The following is a 19,949-nucleotide window of genomic DNA, read 5'->3' on the forward strand; positions in this document are numbered from 1 at the left end:
AGAATGACTTGGCATGGACTTTCCATTTTAAAAAAAAACTGAAGCTGAAGATGCTGAAAGTAAGTGTTCCAATGGATAGATCTCGAAAAAATAGGCGGTTTAAAAAAAAACGGCTCTGAAAAAGGCTTCCGGATGAAGAAGTTATGGCTTTTTGAAAAAAAATTGTTGACGTTGCCGGCAAAGTGCGCGAATGTGCGGGAATGAAAAAAATCCGCCCCCACAAAATGGAGACTTGAACCCAAGACCTCTACTCTCTTAAAATAGCTTTGAACCAATTGATCTATACAAAAAATTTGAGAGAGAGAGAGAGAGAGAGAGGGGGGGGGCCTTGGTTTGCGTGCTTGCCTTGAGAAAGCTCTTTTTCCCTACAAAACACAAAACACAAAACCCAACACGAATATGCAAAGAAAAACGAACCTTGCGGCTCGAAGTTAGCTTTAGCCAAAAAACTAGAAATTTAAAAAAAATCTCAAAGTTAACTTTAGCCGAAATACTAAATATTTTTCTCAATGTTTCTGATTTTCCGAGATCACACTAAGGTGCAGGGAAAAGAGCATACGCATGAGAAAAATCCTTCCTTTCTGTTTCTGATTTGCCCAGATCGCACAGAGTCGCAGGGCAAAGAGCATACGCAGAAATGAAAGGTATAGATCCGGTTAAAAAAAAAGGCTAAATAAACTGAGACCGAAATAAGCAGAGAGAAAATAACAGTAAACTGCAAAAAACACTGTATACCTCCCGATCTGAAAAATGACGCAGCTAGGGCTACCGGAAACCTTTTCGCGTGAAACGAAAGGGGTTCCTCACTGGAACAGATGCTCCGAACGCAACAGAGCAGTCCTCTCGGCCCGAAAGCAGTCAGAAACAGCAGATCTAGGAAACGACAGCCGCATGCAGTTCTACCGGCTTCAAATTTGGATCACCAACAGACGCGGCCCTCAAATAGCTCTGATACCATGTAGGAATTTACAGGGTAAGTTCCTCAGAAAGAATACCAAAAGGACACCGCTCACAACCAGATCTCAAATCAATACACCAGTATTTTTGACGTGGTTAAAACCCTCAAAGTGCAAGGAGGGAAACAGTCCACGGCCTGTCCCAACGTGGGTACTACAGGCAATTTATTAATCAAAGAATGAAAATTTACATAAGCTTCTCTCATGCACGGATTACCCGAACAATGACCCTCCATGCGCTTTAAATAGAACTCATGGACCAATCGGGTGTCAAGCCACGGATCAAGTGTCGGTAATACCGAGGTGAGAGTGAACCGTCGGATCACTACATATCGTGACCGTCGGATTGTAAGTTACAAACTGTACAACGGTAAAGAAACACACTTTACCTAACTCTAACCTAACTCTATACTAGACCAAGTTGAACTTAACTATATCCTATGTGTCGGAATATCCTAACAGTATTTAATCATAGTTGGTCCCTCTGACCATGGCACTTGGCCATGAAGTTCTTAGCCCCCTCCATCCATCATCATTCACATGGCACCTATTTATTGAAGGGTGGACTGAGGATGTTAAGAATAATTAGTTCATTAATAAATAAATAATTATAAATAATGATGAATAATAATTAGATTAGATAATTAAATACATTATTATTAGGTATTTTAATTATTATTAAATTATAAAAGGTTATGGTCAAAAGTTGCGACCAATCAACCTCGTGACGAATCACTGCCTATTTAGGCATATCATCTGAGGGTTTGTAAGCATCATTGACTCGTTAATAAAATATATATGTATACATTTCAGTGTGAAAATATGAATTAAATTCAAGCATATAGTTATGGTTTCAACAATGGTATCAGAGCTACGATAACCTTCCGCCCCACCTACTCCGCCTTTAAGCCACCATTCGCTCTCTTCCGCTATCCCTGTCCCTACCACTCTATCCGCTATCGATATTCCATTCCAACCGAACGTATCCCTTCACCACCGTCAAAATTCCATACAAGTTTGCATCCTACTCTCTCGGTCGCGTCCTATTCCGCATCACCCGACCCATCGACCAACTCCAGCTTTGTTTGTCTGTCCGTCCTCGGTTCCGACATCACTCTTCTCTGTCGCCGAACTCAATCCACTGCATTCGTTGTGTCAACGCCACCATGCCATTTTCCATTCCGACAAACGCCAACAATTTTCTTCGAAACTGCGTTTTTCAGGTCAACGTTTGGGCATATCTCTATGGGTAATTTCACCGATCGCACTGTTCAATTCCTCCATCACGCCGTTTTCCACATTTATCATATAACCTAAGGTTTGAAAATCAAAGTTAATTATATAATTTCATATAATTCAATATATATATATATATAATTTAATTAATAAATATAAATAAATAAAATTGGTTCCGCTAGGAAAAAAAAATAAAGCTAAGATGGGGAGTAATAATGATGACGCCAATTCAACGAAATTCCAAGAACAACTAGACAAAAAGTGACGGCACCTCGATAATGTCGAAAGGAAGCAGACAGCGTTAGGAGAGGGTCAAGGCAGGATAATTGTAACTCAAGAGAAAATGGAAAACGAAGGCAACGTGGTCCTAGTTGGCCCACCTAAGCCTGGTGGGTGAGTGGTTGGTAAAGGGTGGTCATATTGTTGGGAGGCCCCAAAAGTATTCCCAAATAGAAATCTCAGTGGATGCTTCGGTCCCGGTTTTGCTGTTTGATCTCATCCAACATCTCCTTCTGCCTCTTCACTAAACTACTAAGGGCCTTCAAGAGGCTGTCAAAGGCCATATCCTCCTTACTCATGGGTTCCACCATGTCCTCTACTACCACAGCCTTCCCACGCTCCTCAGTGTCTGGTGTAATCTCTAACTCCCTCTCCCGGCTCTGGTACCTCTATCTCTTGTAGGTGATATTCTACCTGTCCTCCTCACTCATAGGAAAAGTCTCCCACCGTTGAGCCAAGATCTGGGCTCTGATACCATTGTAATGTTCCAAACTAGGAAAAAACAGTGATAAGCAAAGAAACAATAGAAACAACACCAAGAAATTGAAACATTCTGTGCACACCCATTGAAAGTCCATAAATATCCAACAGTTGAGCCATTTTATTATAATCTGGGAGAAAACTACAATAATGTGGAAGAGGTGCACCTAGGCTTTCCTCAAAGGCAAGCGTGATCAAGCCCAGGTGATAATATGTCAAGCCCAGATGGCAGAAATAGCTATCGCAATGATGTGTTGCACTGTCCTTGTGAAACTGTGTTGTCTGCTGCAAAAATGTTGTTGGAAACTCCGTCTCCGGTGCTCAGAAAATTCTACCAAATTAGCCCCATACTCCTCAAGCAAAACTCATCAAAACCCAAAAAAGGTTTGGCTAAGTTTTAACCTCAGAAATTGGACCTCCCATGAGTTGCGTCCTCCTCCAACTACTATAATGTACGATCTGCCCGTAACTCTTGAATAAGCCCTCCCAAACACACAAAAATGGTTGAGATAATCCTTCCTAAACTTTCCCTTATCTCTCCCGACAAATACTCACTCCACAAACTAACCCACGAATTCCCACGTGTGTCGACTAAGGAAATCCTGCGTTGGCACTAAGTGCTAGCAATCACGCTGCTCCCAAACAGAAATCTCCAGCTCCCAAAATCCTCCCAAAGGCTAGTCTTCCCCTGTACTTCCTTCACCAAAACTCCTCCAGCAATTGCTCCCCGGAAGGCCACTAAATTATCTACTATGTGTTCCACTACTGCATCCTCCTGGAGTATGCACTTGTTGAATGATAGTTGAGTTGGGGGCCCTGAATATTCACCTACAATCTCTCAGAATGATCAAAAGAAACCTCACTAGGGTGGCACTCATGGTCCACAAAAGAGATGGTGAGTTCTCCGTTTGGAGAGCTCGTGCTAAACAGCAAGTGACCGGCTAAGCAGCTCAAGCAACTAAGGTTGAGTTCAATATGTCAAAAGATGCCTTTGTGAAGATGAACTCCTATTTATAATTTTGTGGGCCTTCCTTCCCATGTGGGCCTCTCCACCTTACCATTCGACTTCCCTCCAAGGCTATTATTCAAACTCTTCCCTTGGCCAAGTGCATTTTTCCCATGTGGGTGGTGTTCGAAATACTGAGAGGGGGGTGAATCAGTATTTCTTTTCACTTGTTATTTTTACCAATTAGATCACTTATATTTAGAAAACAAATATGAACAATGATAGAATAAAATATTTTATTAATTTCTTCTTTACAATAATCAAATACAATATATGTGTAGGGCTTCAACCCTAGATGAAGACACCAATCTTCAATCTCCCAGGCTCCAACCTGTATTTGCCAAGCACTGACTTGGACTTCCAAGGCTCCAACCTTATCAGTTTGGAGGCACCAACCTCAAGGGCTCCAACCCTATATCTAGTTAAGGCTCCAACCTGGTTTCTTGAGGACTCTGATCCTCTAGGGCTCCAACCTGGTTTCTTGAGGACTCTAATCCTCTAGGGCTCCAACCTGGTTTCTTGAGGACTCTGATCCTCTAGGGCTCCAACCCTATCCTCCAAGGCACCAACCTTGTCTTTTCGATGCTCCAACCTCTTGGGGTCAAACCCTTAGCTTTACTTCGTCAATATATGTTTGGTTATACTTCACGGATCCCTATGTCTTCTTCAACGAGCCCTTTTAATCTTTGCTTAGTCTTCACTTTAGTCTCCACGTCTAGTCATCAATGAAAACCCTGATCTCTTAGAAGGTGTCACCACTGCTCTTCATCGTTCCCAAATGATTTATTCAAGTCACCTCATTATGTCATTAGCAATGCATCATGGTCTTCAATGATCTCCACAAATATTCAATAGGATGCTTCACAAAGTTCTCCAACTATGCCTTATTATGTTCTCAAGAGAAGACTTCAACAAGCTCTATTTGTCCAATCCCAATAAATCAACACTTCGACCACGACAACTTCGACTATGGCAGCTTTGAACACTGTAGCTTCAACCACAGCAACTACCGTACTACGACAGCTTCAACTACGGCAGCTGCAACAACTTCGACCATGACAACTACGGCAGTTTCAACTACAACAACTGTGACAGCGTCAACCACGACAACTATGGCAACTTTGACCACGATAACTTCAACCACGGCAACTACGGCAGCTTCAACTACGACAACTTCGACCACGCCAACTACGGTAGCTTCAACCACGGCAACTTCGACCACGGCAACTACTGCAGCTTCAACTACAGCAACTTCGACCATGACAACTACTGCAGCTTCAATTACAACAACTTTGACCACAACAACTACGGCAACTACGGCAGCTTCGACCACGACAAGTACGGCAGCTTCGACCACGGAAACTACGGCAACTTCGACCACGACAAGTACGGCAACTTCGACCACGGCAACTTCAACCACGACAACTATGACAACTTCTCTGCTCCTAGCTCAAACCTGTGGGAGGCTATTTAACCCAAGAATAATTCCACAAACTTGTCTTCCTTGTTTTTCTAGGTTGCGGCTGCTTCTCTACCTCTTGTCTTGTCTCCACCGAAAAATCTGAGCTTGAATGGACGAATTTAGGTTTATATTTATAGTGGTTTTTCCATATTCTAGAGGGACACGTCTCATGCCAAGGTCTATGATCCTACTCAAGTCAGCTTGGACAGTTTGACAATTTTTGACATATGTTGATTTCAAAAATTTATTTATCTTCAATGGTAAGGAATTTGGGGGCGCGTAATAGCTCGTTAGAAAGAGGAAAAAATCCTCTATACTCCTATACCAATCCCATCCTTAAATAGGGTCATTTTGCCACCAATAAAATTATTTTTTTGAGACTGTCATTATTATTTTATTTATGGCAACCATTAGGATTTTAGTTTTAGGCATCCAATGTTTAGGGCTCCTTCTTTATAGAAGTAGGTCATTAAGCTGATTAGGATTAAAGCTTCTTTAAAGGTATCATGGGCATCAATAAGATTAGGGTGTCTTTTCAATATGTATTCATGGGCATCTTCATTTAAGGCTTCATCATCAATGATCTAAAGCTTTTCATGGGCATTAGGGCAAGGGCTTCTTCATTAGGATTAGGGCTTCATACACAAACTTCCATTCATGTATCTTAAGGGCATCATAAGTGCTAGAACTTGCAACAATGTGTTAGGGCTAAGGCATCTTCTAGAGTATTATGGGCATTTAGATCATGCATCACCAATCTAGGGCATAAATGTAGTTAGGGTTTTGTCATTTAGTTAGGGCAACATCATGAAAGGTTTTAAGGCATGTATCACAAGAATATTTGCCATCTCCAACAATGCCATATTGACATCAATGACAACCTTGACCAACAGGTGGCCCCCACATTCCACTAACAAAGTAATTCGGCCTCCTTTTCTTTCCTAAGTCCCTATGTCAAAATTGAGTGGGTTCCATGGTCTCCAAAATTATCCAAAATTGTGGGAAATTAAACCTGTAACAAAATAATTTAGGAAGGGACATTACAGTCCTCCCCTCCCAAATGTTGCTTGTCCTCAAGCAACTTCAGCACTGGATGCTCCAATATGTGCTCACCCTCCCAGGTGGCATCCTCATCCGACAAGTTCTTCCAATGCACCAAAAACTCTCTACTTGTTTTGCTCCTTAGCTTCCTTTCCCGAGTCTCTAGAATGGCCTCCGGTTCCAAAACCAGATGCCCTCATCATCAAGCGGGGGCAACTCTATAGTTGTCGTCACCTATTGGCCCAGCACCTTCTTGAGGCACGAAACATGGAAGATGTTGTGAATCTTGCTCCCCGGGGGAAGCTCCAGCTCGTAGGCCACCTCTCCAACTCTCCTAACCACTCTATACGGCCCATAGAAACGTGGTTGCAGCTTCTCAACCCCTTTCTACTTCAAGGTAGACTGTCTATATGGTTGTAGCTGTAGGTACACCAAGTCTCCCTCCTCAAAATGCCTCTCAATCCAATGCCTATCAGCATACATCTTTTGCTGATTTTTTGTTGTCAATAAGTTGTCCTTGAGAGCCTTGAGAATGTCTTGGCTCTCTAGGATCCAATCTTTGGCCTTTGGGGCCCTGCTATCTCCAAAAACAATATCAGCGAAAGATAAGGCATCATAACCATATAAAGCACGGAAGGGTGACATACCGATGGACATGTGATGAGTGGTGTTGTATCAATACTCACCCAAGTGCAGTTATCGAATCCATGCCCTCTGTTGCCCGGTCACATAGTTCTTGAGATAGCCCTCCTACCATTTATTAACTCGCTCTGTCTGACCGTCAGTTTGTGGGTGGTAACTAGTGCTTGAGGTGAGCTCAGTACCCACTAATTTGAAGAGCTCCTGCCAGAATCCCCCCATAAACCGATTGTCTCTATCGTTGACTATGTTCTCAGGGAGTCCGTGCAAACAAAAGACCTCCCTAAAGAACTACTCGACCACCTGTGAGGCTAAATATTGGGTCGAAATGGAGAAGAAATGGGCATATTTGGTGAGCCGATCAACCACCACATAAATACAATCCTTGCCCTACACCGTGGGAAGCCCCATGATGAAATCCATGGAGATACTCTCCCATTTCCCCTCAGGAATGGGAAGAGGTTGCAACAACCCGACTGGATGGGTCAACTCCCCTTTGTTCCTCTGGCATGCCTCACACTCCTACACATACCTCAACACGTCCCCCTTGAGGCCCTTCCAGGTGAAGCGCTCTCTAACTGCCATGTACGTCTTCCTAAACCCCTGATGCCCTGATAATGGGGAATCATGTGTTGCATGGAGTACCCTCTCCCTCAACTGTGAGCCCGGTACCAAAAATATGCGCCCCTTGTAATATATGACCTCGGCCATCACCCGGTAGCGCTCGTTTGCGTGTGTTCCCTCCAAGATCTCGCATGCCCGTCGGTCTTTAGAGTACTCTACCAACAACTGTGCCTTCCAGTCATGGCAAATGCTCATGAGTGAGAGGCCTGCGGGTCTCCTGGATAATGCATCGACCACTACATTGTGCTTTCCCCGCACGTACTCAATATCAAAATCGTAGGCCTGCACCTTGCTGACCCATCTCTATTGTCTGTCATTGAGGCCCTGCTGCCCCATGAAGTGGCGAAGACTATTGTGATCTGTCTTCACCCAAAATTGGTTACCCACTAAGTACTGCCGAAATTTGGCCAACGCATGCATGATGGCCAACATCTCTTTGTCGTATATAGAATATGACCTCTCATGTGGTAGGAGCTTCTGGCTCTCGAAAGCAATGGGATGCCCATCCTGGGATAATACTGCCCCAATCCCCTCTCCTAATGCATCACACTCCACTGTGAACGGCTGAGTGAAATCCGGGAGTGCCAACACCGAACAACTACTCATCACCTCCTTGAGGTGATCAAAAGCTGACTGGGCTCCATTTGTCCATGCAAAAGCCCCTTCTTGGTCAAATTGTGAGGGGTGTCGCCAACTGCGAGAATCCCTTGACGAACTTCCGGTAATAGGTGCAGATGCCCAAAAACCCCCTCAATGTTGTCACATCTCTAGGCACCGGCCAATCCCGAATAGCCCATATCTTCTCCTCATGCACCTTCACCCCATCTGCGCCAATGATGTGCCCCAAGTAGAGCATCTCAGTCAGCCCAAACTCACACTTGGACAATTTGGCATAAAACTGTTGTTCCTCCAAAATACGCAACATCGCCTCCAGGTGTTGCAGGTGCTCCTCCCAGGTTCTGCTATAGATCAAGATGTCGTTGAAAAACACCAATACAAACCTCCTCAACTACCCCCGAAACACATGGTTCATACACGACTGGAAGGTGGCAGGTGCATTGGTCAACCCAAAGGGCATGACCAGAAACTCGAAATGCCCATAGTGGCATCTGAAGGTCGTCTTAGGGATGTCCTGATCCCTCACCCTGATTTGATGGTACCCCGAGCGCAGATCTATCTTAGAGAAGTACTTAGCTCCTCTAAGCTCATCCATCAACTCATCAATGCGCGAGATGGGGTATCGGTTCTTCAAAGTCTTCTTGTTGAGCGCCCTATAATCAATGCACATGCACAAGGTTCCGTCCTTCTTCACCAACATCACTGAAGAAGCAAAGGGGCTGGAACTCAGCCTAATGTGGCCCAATGCCAACAACTCCTTGATGGCCCGCTCAATCTCGTCCTTATAGGCCTTGGGTGCCTATAAGGGGTGGTGATAACTACTTGCACACTTGGCTCCAACTCAATGGTGTGCTCGAATCCCCTGTCTAGTGGCTGCCCCGGTGGGATGTCCCCAAATACCACTGAGTATCTGTCTAATATGGCCTGTATGTCCGGGTGTGGTGGTTGGGCCTATCCCCCAGCCTCTGAAATCCTCATCTCCACGGCCCACGCTATGTCTTTGTGCCTCAAATCTGCCTCCATCTGATGTGCTAAAACTATCTATGGAGGATACGAGTGCATGCCCCTAAGGACTACCAGCTTGCCATCCGGCCCGGTGAACTCCATCTCTAGCTTCCTCCAATCGGTGGTGACTCAGCCAAGGGAGTATAGCCATTGGACACCCATCACTACGTTGGTGTCCGGTACGTCCACTACAAAGAAATGGTCCATCATCGAGTAGTTCCCCATGGTCACTGTCAAAGCGAGAACATACTGAGTGCACTGCATTGTCCTATCCCCCAACACCAGAACGAAAAACCCCTCAAACTTTGTTGTGGTGATGCCCCTCCTCTGGACCATCTGAGCATCAATGAAGTTGTGGGTGGCCCCATTGTCTACTAGGACTAAGACACGCTGCCCCTGCACTGTGCCTCTAATCCTCAGGGTCAGAAATTTGGGGACCCCGCATAAGGAAGCAAGGACTCCCCCAAATGGTGTAAAATATGCTCCCCCATGTGGTGGTGGTGGTGGTGGTCCCCTCTCTACCGAACCCTCATTGTCTCCCCCACCATACTCCAGCTCCACATCATCCTCCTGATCACTATCTGAAAAGACCTCGATATAATGGGCCTTGCCCGCTATGCACCGATGGCCTGGTGCCCATGGCTCCCGACAAGTAAAGCACAGTTTCCTCCTCCTGAGGTCCCTCCGAGTCTCCTCATCTAGTTGCCCACGTCCTTGGGTTGCTCTCTGTGGTGGTGGTCTAGTATCACTTCCCTTCGATCATAGGGAGTATGTGATAGAATAGGTACCTGGGTCTTTCGGATGGCCCCCTACAGGTCTCTAACACACGTCACAGCCTCCTGTAGAGTAGAGGGCCTACGTGACTTCACGAGTCCATGCAGTGGCTCAAGCTAAGTTACAGGAAACGTTGGAGAAGGGTCCATTTCTGGTCGGAAACGAAATGGAAACAAGGAAACTCGTACTGTACGGCCTGGAAACGCATTTTCGGCCGTACTGGCCCGTTTCTCGAGGAGGAAACGTGGCTAGTACGGCCGGAAACACGTTTCCAGGCTGTACGGTGGAGTTTCCTCTTCTAACTTGACTTTTTCTTGTATTTTTTTTTATGTTTTCACTTCTAATTTTTTATTGGGCGACTACAATATCTTCTAGATGCTTCTATATGCCTCTCAAGTTATAAAAAAAGAATATTTTCTGTGTGGGGCAGCCTAATGTTCAAACCTATGGCCCTAGTGTTGATATGCAGTTCATGGTAATGTTAAATTCTTAAAGTAAAAGTGACATTCTCCTTTATTTTTCATTTTCAAGGAGAATGTCACTTTTACTTAAATTTTTAACATTACCATGAAATGACTCAGGATGTTTGAGAGTGGTTTCGCCCTCATTGGATTTCATATGGAGAAAGTAGAATTTTAGATCTCACTCAAAATCCAGCAGACTCTATTTTTCAGGATTTCAAGATTGGGGGGTTGCAATGTTTCCATTGGATTTTGTCATGTACTAGGGTATGGAACTTGTATTTAATCAAGAGAACCAAGCCCTCTATGCAGGGGAGATTCCCAATAATCAAGAGCACGTAGGGTACTAGGGTATGGAACTTGTATTTAATCAAGAGCACTAAGGTCGTTCAACTATGTAGGAGGAGACTCCCAATCAAGCATGAGACAAGAAATTAGAAATTTCTTGTGGCTGATTTTTGATATTGCTATTTTCATTTTGTGATCATTCATGAGTAAATGTGATGTAAATTTAGAGACTTATAGTTTATGCATTGACAATTGACAATTTAATCATAATGTAATAAATTAGAATGTATCATATATGCTTTATGATTGCACATATTTCTTAAATGTCCTAATATATATATATATATATATATATATATATTGTGTTTCCCCGTTTCCAAAATTTGGGGAGGTCACATTTCGTACCCGTGCCCGTTTCGGAAACTCGTACCTGTTTCCCCGTTTCATGCAACTTAGGGCTCAAGCAACCCCTCTATGAACATGTACACCCTCCTAGCATCCAACAAATCTAGCACCATGACTGAGACCCTCAGAAACTCCGATATATACTGCTCTGGATGACCCGTCTGTCTGAGTTGGGTCAGCTCCCTGAAGTGAGCCTCTAGATCCCTCTGATCAAAACGCTCCACCACTCTCCTTGTGAAATCCTCATAGGAAGTCACGTTGGCATGCCCCAGAGTGGACAAGCCATGAAACCACCAATCGTGTGCCTCCCCCTCCAAGTGTAGGGTAGCCATTTTAATGGCTTCCACCTCCGTCATCCTGTTGAGCTGGAAATAAGTATCCAGCTTCTCCACCCAAGCCCAAGTTGTGCACTTGGTAGTGCCATCATATGTAGGGAAGTACATCCTCGTAATAGTACGCTGCAACTCAGAGCTTTGCGTGCCTTGGCCTCCATAATTCCTGCCCTTCTCATTTTTCTTGTGCTGACAATAGTCTCTGAAAGGCAGGTCTACCTTGAAATCTTCCCCCATGGATTGCCATTCCCTGAAATACTGTTAGGGTCCAACCCTAACCTCTTTATTTATATAATAAACCCAATCGGGCCGAGTCATAGTCGTAGTTAGTTAAAGAGTCAATAAAGCCTGTATTAATAATTGTAAGTGGTTGACTCGCATTTAAGAAAGGGACCACAGTTAGTTGCAAATGGGCCATAATTAATAAATAAAGTGGTTAACCCATGTTATGCAAAGGACCACTAGTCATTAGGTTGTTGGAGGTCATTTATCTATAAATAGTCGTAGTTAGAAGGGAAGGATCATCGAGTCTTATTTGTAATCGAGCTCTGCTCTACTGGAGGTTGCCCCCTCGAAGAGGCAAGCGAACATTGCGTCTATCTCTGAATAATAAAATACTACTTGTTTTTTCTTATTTTATTTTGTATTATGGGTTGTATTTCTTCGCATATCTGGTATTCTGGAATTTCTTGCAAGTCTAGCCGCTATTTGGGTGTCACAAAGCTGTTGTGTGTTGGGGTTGCATATTGTCTCTATAGGTGTTCGATTTTGTGTCGATTTGGAGCTGCATTGGGATGAGAGCCTCTGCTGGTGATTTGGACAGGCTGTGGACTCTTTATGGTGACCAAATCTGCTTGTTATAACCATCTATCAGCTGCTGGTTAAGTGTGTCTTTATACCTTGGAGTTCTGGTTTGATTTCCTGTACCTGGGCATTATCTTGGTCTTCCAAGAAAGCTGGTATATTATTCAAAGAGGGCTGATATCTATTTATGTGCTGCCTACTGATTGCTGCCACTACTTATCAGGTTCTTACTTCTGTCTAATTCACTATATACTCAAATCTTGAATGTGAGAAGGCTGTTTGTGGATTACATTATTATTGTATCAAGTTATCAACTGTGTAATTATTTATGAGTTGCTATAAGGAGTATGTTTGTGATTTCAGAAATCTGTTGGTTCATGTTAGTCATTGGATGCAATGCCCATAACTTAAAAAATTTACAGTGAACACCTACAGCAGAGTGTAGACAACATGTTTGAAGAAATTCATCACTGAAAACTCAATCCAAAACTCAGAAATTTTTAAGAAAAACTAGCAGTGTTACAGTTTGGTATCTTACATTATGAGCTATGACAATAATCAATATATCAAGGCAAAATGCAAGTTTCCTGTAGACACTCATGCATCTGAAGTAATGGTGTTTGAAGATTTATGGCAATATTATCTCTTTGGAAGTAATTACCTTATAGGGCAATTGACCACCACAAAATTATTTTGATGAAATGCAGTGTTGATAGCTTGAGAATCAATGCCCCAATTTTCCCGCTCACTTTCACATTGTAAATTCAGCACAGCTGTTATGCCCTACACCAAAGTCAATTTATAAACCTAACATACAAGCAAATATTATAACCATAACATATGGCATAAAATATATAATTTTTGTGAAAATTTTAACTCATGCTTTTAGTAAGATAAAAAAAAAAAAAAAAACTGCAAATTTCTCTTGTTCTAAAATACAAAGGCAAAACCCATTATAGAACTGAAACCCAAACAAAACTAGTGAGTTTTAAAGCTAAAACATAAATTGTAGAAAACTGCTAAAATGCAATTTCAGCTTCAAATGAATAAACTATAAACAATCTTCATATTTCAAAACAATAGAAAATTTATTTCTATAAAAAATGCTTTTATGAAAGAATACTTATACTGCAATCAAAGGCCACTGCCTTTTAAGACACGTGCATTTAGTACCTTTGAGCTATTTATGGGTTTTGTTGCAGAGGAGACATTCCATTAGATATATAACAACAAATCACATTATAACACAATAAATGGCTATTGTTGTTCATGCATAAGTCATGGCTGTGAAACCCTGGCCATAGGTATCTGCCCTAGGTGTCATTAGGATTAGCTTAGGACCTAGTCCCATTGCTGGAACTATTGACATCAAGCATGTGGTGCAAACTTCCAAGACGAAGGAAATAAATAATGTAATAGCTCAGCCACCCTCTGCCTGGATTAATTGGGTTTTTTGACTGATCTTCTTCTTTTGGGTCTGGTATTTTGTTTTGTTTTCTTTATTTTGTTTTTATTTCTTCGAGGTTTTTTGGAGTTTAATATTGAATGCATGCAATTTCTGATCTTCACTACAGCAAAACACATAATGCACAACCACAGAAATTTTATTCAAGAATTTAACTGCATGGACACGCCTGTTACAGTCTCTATTGAGTGAAGCCAGTAATTTGAAGCTGCCAGAAATTCTGAGACCTGCAAGACCCCTCAACGATGTCCTCCCTGCTCTACCTTCTTGGATGTCCAATTGTCTGCCTGGGATTGGGTATTTTTTGATCACTGTGATGACTCAATGGCATGCGGCAGTTAGCTTGTAAGGGAATACTCTCCTCAGCTATTCTCTTCGATCATTGGCTGCTGGTGCACTTCAATAATAATGGATCAAGGCAGCCTGTACTTCTCCTTATGCCCACAATGTCCACATCCTAGCCACGGGTTGGTTGGCGTTCACTTCACCCTAAAAACTGTTGATTTTTGGTAGCATTGGATGTGCTCTAGCCATGAAAATTGGTGAAGAGGCTAAGCCACATGAGATCTCCAAGAACTAGAAATCGTTTAGAGAAATTCCACCCAGATGAAGAGATATTAAAATAATTAATATTTTTAATGAGACCCTAAGTCTAAACTTAGGAAAATTAAAATATTAATGTGTATTAATATAATATGGGTGAGAAAGTTCTAAATAACGAGGATCAAGCCAGATCTAATCTTAGCCGTTGATTAGGGACTTAATCTCGGCTGTTGAATCGTCAACAGGAAAAGTATAAGAGGAGGCTTGAGGGTCAGTGGAATATACACCAAGACAACAAGAGAAATCAATCAGTTCGATTTTCTGGGGCGAGGTTTGCTGAGGAAATCAAACAAGTGATCAGTTGCAGTGAGGGGCAGCTCGGCAGGAGGTCGAAGAATACATATCAGAGAGGCAGCAGAGTGTCGGAAGAGGCAGCACAGAGCCTAGGAAGGCTAACGCAGAGGCAGCAAGTGTTGACGCAGAAGCTAAGGAGTCCAGCGCAGAGGATGCAGAGGGCCAAAGGAGCTGATGCAGAGGTAGTAGAGGCTAACGCAGTTGACGTAGAGGGCTTCAGAAGCTGTGTTGTCGCGCAGATTGACACGACAACGCTCAAACCGGGGGCTGTCACTCTGATCCCCGATCCCTCCGTTTAAGCCTGTCTCCCGTGGCTAAGGGGGGTAGTCCCTGAGAGATGATGAGACCAACTGTCGACCAGTTGGTTGGGAGACACGAGACACGATATGAAAAGCACTAGATGGATTTGATTAGTTTAGCAGACCAGTGCCTTGTGAGATTGTGGTTAAAACGATTACTTGTTAAATGATATAAAAAATATGGACCATGAACAGCAATCATCTATCATCAGCTGAATCACAATGCTCTTAGAATGACCAAAACGATATCCGGCAATTGAGAATTTTCAAAAAAAAAAAAAAAAAAAAAATGCTTTAAACCACCACGAATCATAAACCATTAACCAGATATCAATTTCGCATCTCAACCTGAAAATCTTAGACCTCAGCATGAAAAGATATACAATGATAAACAACTGAAGCTGGTAAAAGTAATTTTCCACAAGAAGAAATTTTTATGCTTTTCAAAAATTTTTATTCCCTTTTTTTTTTTTTTATAAAGAAAAACTAAAAATGAAAACTAAACTATATCAAAAATAAATCTGAACGTAAATAAATCTTTTTTATTTTTTATATTATAAGCAAAAACTAAAATAAAACAAAAATTTTAAATCTAATTTAAAATCTAATTAAAGTTAAAAAAAAGGAAAATCTACGTTAGCCTTTAATCTAAACCCTAAACTAAACTAAAGGAAATAAATTAAAACTAATTACAAACTACACATAAAAATGAAAATCTAAAACTTTTTTATTTTATTTTTTATATTAATCAAAACTAAAAAAAAGAAATTCTAAATTTTAAATTAAAATCGTAACTATATCGAACTGTATCTTAGCAAAAATTTAGTTCTAAACTAAACTATGCAAACATTTTAAACGGAATCATTACGTTAACCTATATCTACAGCTACGTGACATACAACAAATAAAAATTTTAAAGCCAAGACTGCAATACGTATTACGAAACTCGTTCTACCTGATGCCGACGCTAAAACCTGTTTTGATGGCCTGCTACTGCCCGGGATTTGGAGCATAACGCTGGACAGATGACCATCAAACGCTATTTCGTTTACGCCAAACGACGGGTTTATCAAAACAATTACGCTAAGTCTATTACGGAAGTGAAGAACGCAAATATAACCAGCGTGTTAGAAAAGGGGAGCAGGGAATATCCGTAAACCCTGATGCTCACACTTTATAAACGCTTCAGAAATCACCCTACGCTAATATGCACGACGATCCCAACATTTAATCTGCAACGATGAATCGTATCCCCTGCTGCCGGCGAGGATTGGAGGACGACCTGATCATTTAACGATTGCAGAATCCCGGATGATTGGCGTGATGGAATGGGCACGTTTCTGAGCAAGTTCTGGCCCGAGGATGACGGCTTCACTCCGCAGATAATGGTGAGGAAAAGCGTTTAGAAATCTGAGCGCTGAGCAGTTCTGTTACCATGGATTGCTTGACCCGCAAAAAAAAATGATTTGTATGCAATGTAGATGAAGCCGCCGAAAGAAAGAGGGTCGAAAAAATTCTGGTGAAGACGGCGGCTTGGCAATATTTCGTAGGTAGGATTTCTCTGCGTGTTTGTATGCAGAAAAATCATCGGATGTTCACAACAGGGTTTGCCGACAGATATCATCACCCACACATGCAGCCTTTGAAAACTGATTTGCAGCTATGCCCTGACAGATGGTTTCTGAAAACCCTGTACAAGAAAACAAAACCCTAATGAAAACTGTAAAAATCAAAAATTAAAAATAAAACTCTAGACAGCTGATTAATGTACAAATTGTGGCCCCTGAAATGCCAGATTTAGCAATAACAGCAGTAATATTTTCGAAATATCAGAAAACTTAAATTCTGCTGTGAACAGAAAGAAAATCTCTCATGCAAAACAGGAAATAAACTTTAAATGATTAACCCAGGGCCAAAATCAGCTGGGCTCTGCAAGAAAAGCCTGTGGGAGTTGGCTGGTTCAGCCTAGAACTTCCCCAAACGCCCACCAATATTCTCTACTAAAAGGTTTTCCTGCACATCTCAAGCAACCATCAGCAAAGAGAGAGAGAATGCTGCTAGATCTCAGGAAATAATGGAGATACCTGCCATTATTTCAGAAACCCTAGCAACACTCAAACCCTAGCAAGTGAACAAGATACCTGTGCTCACAATACTCTAAAAAACAAGCTATGACTAATGGCTGAAAACTGAAATATGCAGAAAATTAAAGATCTCACAGCAATTCCAGAGAGTAACACCAGCACGATTTGGACCCCAAAGTCTTCTTTTATTAACCAAAAATCAGATTACAAGAGAGCTTTTTCAGTACAGACTCACAGATCAGATAAACCTGAACTGACCCCTAGCACCCTACTTAAAGGAAATGACTCCAACGGCTAGTTCGAGTGATCCATGTAGAAATGATCTCGACCGTTGATGAGGATCAAGACATCTCTTGCTCTCATCCGTCGATTTATTCACTTAAAATATTGTTATTTTATTAGTTAGGGTTTTTGCTTTATTTATTTATTTTTTTTTTATTTTTTTTTATTTTATTATTTTTATTCATTTTTTAATTTTTTAATTCATTTTAAAATGGATCATCGAACTAAGCCTTCGGAAACATCACCTAGGACCTAGGACTTAGGACTCATGAGGGGATTTAAAACATTTTTCGACCCTCAGGACACATTACATCATGACTTTTACAATTTACATCTTAAGGGAGAAAACCCCTTTAACATAGACCCTCACAAATCACCCAGTTCTGCGACACAACTATAATCTAGCAGATCAACACACTAGGATTCTCCTAAAATTCCAATGACAAAGTCCATCCCGGCTTTGGGGTCAGGTTTGAAGGAAAACTCTGCCGATCTGTGGATCGGTGAGACGAAAAACCTTCCGAGACGTAGATTATCATCAGGAAGTTAGGTCCACCTAGGCAAATTACATACATGACTCATGTCTGCTAAGATTATTTACAATTAATACATGCAGACTGGGTTTACAATCAAAAGATCAAGTCACTGATGATGGCAGGATGGCACGGACATGCTGATCAGGTGCTGCCCCTTTTTGCCAAGAGAAGGGGGATGTACTGCAGGGGTAGTTGACCAGTAGAGGTCAACATCTGGCTCTACTTGGGGACACGTTGCTGCTTGCAGGAATGTGAGAATCCAGAATCTGCATCCATACAACACAGAAATAAGTAGCGTCCATCCAAAAAATCAGCATATACATTAAGCACAGGAAAGAAAAAAGCTCTTCATTTATTAACTATCTAAAGCAGAAATAAAAATGCGGAAAAAACAAGGAGTAGGGTTAGAAATACGATACAAAGGATGCCCTACGGCATCAGATGTGTTCAATATAGTGCATACTGAGCATTTGCCTGCTTTCAGGCAAATCTGTCGGCTGCTTGTCGGATGTGCCATGTCCAATTTTGCATATGGTAGGACTCTTTCCTATCCGAAAATCAAGCTGCTCACGGCCGTCTGATGCATCAAATCTTCGTCTAATCTTCTTTCTCTTGCGTTTTTTCTTTCTGGCAGGTGGAATTACTAATGACCTGGAACTTTCTGTTTCAAAACTATCAGATGAAGTATGCGTGATATGTCTTTCTTTATCCTGCATCTGATCTTTATCATTCTTAAGATCTGGATCACCTTCAATCGACCATCTTTCAACTGAACTAATAACCTCCTCATAATAAGATGGAGCTTGTTGCAACAAATGAGAAGGTTCCTGATCTATTGATGTTACCTGGTTTCTTTCATCTTCCAATTGCTAAAACTTTCGAACCTGTATTCTAATGGCATCCATCTGTCTAGAGTGTTCAACCTTTATAGCACTGATTTGTCTGTCATGATGTTCTTCCATGTCTTTTATTACTTTAACATTTTCTTCCTTTATGTTCATCAAGCAATGCTGCATGGAATTTATTTCTTCTTCGTGATTCGCTTGCATGTTTCCAATTTCTGTTTCATATTTAGTTTTCATGGCCTCAATTTCCTTAGCATGCTGATTTTGCGTGACCTCAATCTCCTTATTACATTTTTCCAGATGGGTGCATAAAGTTTTAACATCATTGATAAGATTAGTTTGGTTGCTTTCCATATTTTTCACCAGCATCATTAAATCTTGTATTATTTGCTTTTGCTCCTCCTTTTCATTGTCATTTATCCCTGATTTTTCACTATCATGAACTTGATCTGCAATAGTTCCGATTGATGACACATTCTGATCTTGAAAACTTTCTTCAACAGCTGGATTTTTTATAAATTACTTTCTTTCGTTTGCACAATTTTAGAGGTAGAAAGCAGGCTGTTTGGACTATCATATCTATCTTTAAAAGCATTGAGAATGTCTTGTAAAGAAGTGAAAAAATCATTAGGAAAATTATTAAACCAATTCAAGGCATCACCCTCTAAAGAATGGACAAATAGACGCATCTTGAAATCTTCATGATTATATTGAGACGGTCTACAATATATGGTCATTACACAAGTAAACATGTTTAAATGATGTCTAACAGCGACCGGATCATCACCCGAGAACTTAAATAATTTAGAAATGGCCTCTTTCGGAAGATCATAGAGATTATTAGTAAAATGACATGGTTTACATGAATAATCCATGATGAACAACAAGGGTTCAAATGGATGATAGAAAGAGATTTCTGCTCAAGAAAATTAAGAGATGAGAGAAGTGGAGTCGCCACTTGAACAATGAATCTGACTCTAGGATCCAAAAAGTAACCACAAGCAGATATGAGGAAAGCTTCTTGTCTGGGAAAAATGAGAAAGTGGAGTCGCCACCCAAACAGGAAACAAACCCAAGAGGCGCTGCTGATACGTGATGAAAAGATGCCAAAATATTGAATCTGCCAGCTCA

At 41.6% G+C, this 19,949-nt stretch overlaps 1 protein-coding gene across 1 annotated transcript in view; it reads right to left on the reverse strand.

Annotated features, from left to right (window-relative positions):
- Positions 1-19,949, reverse strand: part of LOC149205346 (phosphoglucan phosphatase LSF1, chloroplastic) — a 449,301-nt gene that overhangs the window by 321,986 nt on the left and 107,366 nt on the right. Inside the window, exon 5 of the mRNA XM_089395011.1 lies at positions 13,072-13,193. Within this exon, the coding sequence (XP_089251137.1) occupies positions 13,072-13,193 (122 nt within the window). The remainder of the gene's footprint in view (positions 1-13,071; positions 13,194-19,949) is intronic.

Source organism: Pinus tabuliformis, chromosome 1_2, assembly GCF_031772625.1.
Source record: "Pinus tabuliformis cultivar Carrire ecotype Pingquan chromosome 1_2, CPIR1, whole genome shotgun sequence".
In the NCBI taxonomy this organism is placed as follows: domain Eukaryota; kingdom Viridiplantae; phylum Streptophyta; class Pinopsida; order Pinales; family Pinaceae; genus Pinus; species Pinus tabuliformis.